This window comes from Mus caroli, chromosome 5, assembly GCF_900094665.2.
Source record: "Mus caroli chromosome 5, CAROLI_EIJ_v1.1, whole genome shotgun sequence".
NCBI lineage: Eukaryota > Metazoa > Chordata > Mammalia > Rodentia > Muridae > Mus > Mus caroli.
Genome location: NC_034574.1, coordinates 107,174,589 through 107,180,588, shown reverse-complemented (window position 1 = coordinate 107,180,588; position 6,000 = coordinate 107,174,589). Strand labels below are relative to the sequence as shown.

General features: G+C 48.6%; 1 protein-coding gene across 1 annotated transcript in view; it reads right to left on the bottom strand.

The window, feature by feature from the left end:
• Acacb (acetyl-CoA carboxylase beta) overlaps positions 1–6,000 on the bottom strand; it is a 106,680-nt gene that overhangs the window by 27,497 nt on the left and 73,183 nt on the right. Inside the window, exons 28-31 of the mRNA XM_029477795.1 lie at positions 5,844–5,962; positions 1,144–1,281; positions 608–707; positions 419–526 (exon numbers count right to left, since the gene is read on the bottom strand). Coding sequence (XP_029333655.1) covers positions 419–526; positions 608–707; positions 1,144–1,281; positions 5,844–5,962 — 465 coding nt within the window. The remainder of the gene's footprint in view (positions 1–418; positions 527–607; positions 708–1,143; positions 1,282–5,843; positions 5,963–6,000) is intronic.

The following is a 6,000-nucleotide window of genomic DNA, read 5'->3' as shown; positions in this document are numbered from 1 at the left end:
ATATATATATATATATATATATATAAAAGGCTTGGCCGCCAGTTGATAGGTGTCCTAGTTTGCTTAAAAAAAAAAAAAAAGAGTTGCCTTGGTCATGGTGTCTGTTCATAGCAGTAAAACCCTAAGACAAAACCCATCAAGCTATATCTGCACTTGATTTATTGTATGTTTATGAGTGTCATGCTCCTATGTATATCTGTGTACCACAGTGTTGTTGATGGTTGCCAGCTGCCATGTGGGTGCTGGGAATTGAACCTGAGTCCTCTGCAAGAACAGTGAGAGCCCCTCACCCACTAAGCCATCTCTCCTGCCCTCCCCATCAACCTTTGATTTCCCAGCCTGGTATTTTGTGACAGCAACAACACGAAGATTAAGACAGCCTGTCCTCCGAGGTACCCCAGAGGCACGAGGAGAATACCTTGGACTGTACAAAGGCACGGAAGACTGGCACCAGCGCCTCATCCTCCATGTGGTCGGCACACTGGATGGCCACATTCAGGATGTGGATGGGTTCCTCTCGGAGGCTCTGCAAGAGAGAAACAGGGGCTGGGGCAGGAGGGCGGGGCTAGAGCCTGCCACGCCCCCCAACACTGTCCATTGGGCTTACCTTGCTGTCTTCCTCTGAGTACAGGGAAGTGCATGCCTTACTGAAGAGAGGAGTGTCTGTCTGCACGTTGGCAAAGCAGGAGATGACTTCATCAAAGTTCCTGTGGGATAGGACAGAAGAAAGTTGAGGGACCCCTGCCTCTAAAGGTTGAGGCCAGTCCCTGTGGTAGAACAGCATGCTAGAACTTTGGGCTCCTGTCTAGCCAAGTCCCATGGGCAGCCTTTTCTATTATTCCCTGAGGAGTCTGTAATTTTTTTTTTTAAGATTTATTTATAGAAGTACATTGTAGCTATCTTCAGACACACCACAAGAGGGCATTGAATCCCATTACTGATGGTCATGAGCCACCATGTGGTTGCTGGGAGTTGAACTCAGGACCTCCAGAAGAGCAGTCAGTGCTCTTAACCGCTGGGCCATTTCTCCAGCCCAAGTCTGTAATTCTTAACTGAGGTGCCCGAATCTGGGTCTCCCCAAGCCCAAGTGTTAATGAATGAGTGGCTGGGGCTGAAGAAGCCCATACAGCCCCTACACCCTACCTGGTGAATTCCTCAAATCTCCTGAAGGCCACCATGGCCCCCATCCGCTGGCACAGTGGGGAGAAGCCACTGTCCATGAAGAGTTCTGTGCTGTGCCTCAGCAGGTCGGGGTTGGAGACGCTGATGGGCACGGCCATCCTGCAGGGTGAGGAGAAAGGAGGCTGAGGAGAGAGGGAGGCTGAGGAGAAAGGGAGACTGGGGCAGTTGTTGCCAACTCGGCCCTCCGAGCTCTTCCTGGGATGGATGCTTTGGAAAGCCAGATCAGGATAAGAGGCTTCCGTAGGTAGGTAGGGTCTGAAATGGGGGCTACAAGGAAGGACTTGAGGTTGCTGGGCAGGTGCTGAGGGGGTCGCATCAGACTCCTCAGGACACAGGAAGTGAGTGAGTGTGTGAATGAATGAATGATGACCACATAAGCGAGTTCAGTCACATGAATGAGTGATGCACACATATAAACAAGTTCAGTCCAGCTATAGTCCTGAGGTAAATCCAGAGAGGCAAACGTAGACACACAGAAGAGGTACGATCCCAGCCTTAGTTTCCCCTGGAGATCCCAGCTCCAGCCATCTGGGGAGGAGGCAAGTTTGGTCCAGGATTGCCCCAGGCCTCCAATCCCCTCATCCTTTTCCCTGTCTTTGGATGAAGTCAGTGGCTGTTAAGGGTTTAGTGAGCCACTGTTCCCAGGAACCACACCAGGCATGTGAGGACTCTGGAATCAGGTATGGGAGGGTTGAATCCATGAAGTGTAAAAACAGAGTGTTCATAGAAGCTGGAACCACCCCACCCTTCCTAGGAAGGAGGGCTGTTGTGAGGGTGGCCCATGGCTGGTGTATGGGGATTTGGGAAAGGTCCCCTTTGCCTAAATGAGTGTGGCTTTGCTGGGCCTGTGCTGCTGTAGCCAATGGTATAGTGGATTCCAAGCCTCTACCTCTATTCTCTCCTGGGAACCAGGGAATTTTCCTCTTCAAAATGAACAAACCAACCAACCCAGGGTCTTGTGTATTGGTCTGCCTGGCCTTAAACGCTGCTTGTCTCCTGAACGCTGCTGTTTCCGCCTTACCAGACCCAGGTTAGAGCCTATCTGGGCAATAGCCAATAAGAAGCCCGAGTGCCAACCAAGCTCAGATACCTCACAAACTCATGGTAATGATTAATCTTCCCTCTCAACTTTACTGGAGTTAGAATCACCCTGCAGAATGGTGAAGTGCATTTTCGGGTGTGTCTGGGAAGATTTGGGCATGTATGTAGGTCCCCCCTGAAATAGTACGTGACCCCCATGTCCCTTAGGGAAGTCACGGTCCTGCTCAGACAAAACAGAGAGAAAACAACTCCTGTGAGACAATTTCAAAATGCTGCATTACACACACACACACACACACACCTCACAGGCACTGACTGCACACACGCATACATACATGCACACACCCATGCTCACAGACTACCATCCTTAAAAAAGCTGAATCAATACAAGACCTGTCTCATAATGAGGCAAAGAACTGCAGGCCTTTAAAAAAAAGAAAAAATAAGAAAGGTTATAAAAAGCAAACAAATAAAAACAAAAAACGGGGCACTGGAGAGATGGCTCAACTGTTAAGAACACTGACTGTTCTTTGGTCCTGAGTTCAAATCCCAGCAACCACCTGGTGGCTCACAACCTTCTGTAATGGGATCTGATGCCCTCGTCTGGTGTGTCTGAAGACAGCAACTGTGTACTCAATATACATAAAATAAATAAATAAATCTTAAAAAAAAAAAAAAACAGCCAGTAGTCAAGACACAAGGAGTTGCCTCCTGGGGGCCTTCCTTCTCATCTGTAAGGCATGCTCTTCCAAAAGCAACAGGAAGAGAAACACCTGTAAAATCCTGAGGGAGGGGCTGTGGAAGGGTGGAAGGGCTCTTGCCTCACAGGCCTGATGATGTGAGTTCCATTCCCAGAACCCACATAAGGGTGAAAGAAAAGAGCTGGCCCCAGGGACTTGTCCTCTGACTTCCACACACCTCTTTCTTTCAATCACACACTCAAACCTGTACCTATCTCACACACATACTTACACACACATCTCACACATGCATACCTGGCACACATCTCTTGCACACACCTGTACACATACCTACATATACTTTCTTACACACTCATACCTGCATACACATGTCACACACCATACACATAAACCTGCACACATCTCTCACACACACATTCTATACGTGTCTCTCAAACACACCTGCACACTAGTCTCACACCTGCATACATGTAACACACATCACACATGTACTTGCACACGTCTCTCTCACACACACATACATACCTGCACATGTCTCTCACACACCTATACATACATCATACACCCACCTGCATATTCATCTTTCTTACACACACCTGCACACACATCTTCCTTACACACACATGCAGGCACACATGTCACACACATGCATCTCTCTCACACACACATCACACATGCATGTACACATACATGCAACATACATACATGAACACATACATCATACCCCTCTCACACACATTCACATCACACACACATGCACACACATCTCATACACATATCATACAACACATACATACACATATACATTCATGCACAAAGATAATAAAACAAAAGCACAAGAGAACCAGGAAAACCTGCTCAGGAAAACATGGACCCTGCCTCATGTATATGAGTTCTGACTCTTGGAGCCCAAGTTACATGACCTCCACTCCAGGCACAAGCAAGGCCTCTGAGAAACCCACAGAGACTCCAAGACAGAGGTACCAGGGATAGTGGCAGGAAGGGAACCTTTGGATCTCAGTGGGGAGACATAACTACATTCTAGAAGGTTCCATACTCTACTGGGCTTCTGAAATAAGAGGGGTTAAAGAGACTGTGAGCAGTGTGCAGTCAGACAGACGTCCCCATGAGAACACTCCCAGAGGACACAGACAAGCCACACCCTTGGTCCTGCTTCTGGTTCCCAGCAGCTGCAGGCGCCGGCGACAGAGCTCTCAGTGAGACTATGATTCAGGCCCCGGCTCCTACACTCAGCCTGTGGGAGAGAGGGGGTCCAGGGACTCTATTCTTCAAAACTGAGATGAAGGCCACTTCTGGTCAGCTGATGGAAGGGCTGAGGGGACCAAGAACACAGATGCTGCAGGGTATCTGATCACACTGTGAACCCCGAGATTGTGCTGTTAACTGGAAAAACCTGTTTCTAATTGTGGTATGCTTCAGCCTTAGTACACAACTTTAATCCCAAACAATGAAGGTAAAATAAGTTTGTAGAAGGAAGCAGCCATGTTTGAAGCGATGTCTAATTGAGTGGCAGACAAAGTGACGAATCAGAGAAAGATTTGACAGAACAGGATATGCCCAACTTAAGAGGCTACTTATAAGAGCAGTGCAGAGAGAGGAGGCCATTTGAATGGGAGAGTTTTTCAGAGGCAGGCTGGAGACAGGGTGAGCCAGAGAATGAGAATGAGCCAGAAGATTAGAATCAATCTTTGCCAAAGTTAATTTGAGGCCAAGCAGGGCAACTCTGGAGAGGCCAAGAGAAGCCAGACTGAATCAGCTTGGAGAAGAGTTTGAGCTAGAACTGCTGAATGGATCAGCCAGCCAGAGCTCAGAAAGAGCTAGCAAGGGCAAGCTGATTCAGCTGTAAGTCTCAGAGGCTGAAAACATCCTAGGCCTAGACAAGATTGTACAGAGGCCGGAAGAACTAGCACTTGGCCTAAGTTAGCAGACAGAGGCAGTAAACCTCAGAGACAACAATTGCATCAGGAGAATAAAAGATACTTTACGGGGCTGGTGAGATGGCTCAGTGGTTAAGAACACCGACTGCTCTTCCAAAGGTCCCGAGTTCAAATCCCAGCAACCACATGGTGGCTCACAACCATCCGTAACGAAATCTGATGCCCTCTTCTGGAGTGTCTGAAGACAGCTACAGTGTACTTACATATAATAAATAAATGAATCTTTAAAAAATAAAGAAGATACTTTACACACACACACACACCCGGCTAGTGTTATAGGACAGCAATTCTGTTTGTAAGAGTGCAAACCAAAACCGCCCCAAGACTGCTAACACAGCTTAATCTGGGCCGGGCACTGTCCTGGGGGTGTTGTCTTAGCTCATTTACTTTCCCCAGTGGTCTGGGACAACACAGTCCACTGCAGTGATAGAATGTTGTAGAACCCTGCATAATATGCAGCCAAGACCCACACATGACGACTCAGCACTTTAACATTTTGTTTTTATAAGTGCATATGCGTGAGTACATGAGTATATGCGTGTGTGTGCATGTGTGTGTGCACACGGGCGTGTGTGTGTGTGTGTGCACATGTGGAGGTCAGAGGACAACTTCCAAGAGTCCATTTTCTCCTTCTATCATGTGAGTCTCAAGGAGTGAGCCCAGGGCTTTGGGCTTGCAGGCCAGTGCCCTTGCCCTCTGCTCCATCACACTGGCCCACATTTGAACACTACCTTGTGACTGACTAATTAGGTTGTCACTTCACGTCCACTGATGGGTATTCAAGGCAGCACTTGTGGGTCCCTGACAGGAGATGACACTGGGTGGCTATCCTCATTCCACAGATGAGCACGCAAGGCTGCAGGAGACCTATGGCTGGGAAGGGGTCTGCCCAGCAGCCACTCATATTTGCTGGATCCTTCCACAGACAGAGAGGAAAGAAACAAGGAAAACCAGTCCCTACCGGTTGGGGTGGGAAGAGGGCAGCATGAACTGGAACTCCACCACGCAGGTGCCATCTGGGAGCTCCCGGTGCTGCAGGCTGTTTAGCTCGTAGGCGATGTAGCCTCTCCGCACGTAAACCTGAGGGAGCAGAGGGAGGACCCTGAACCTTCACAGAG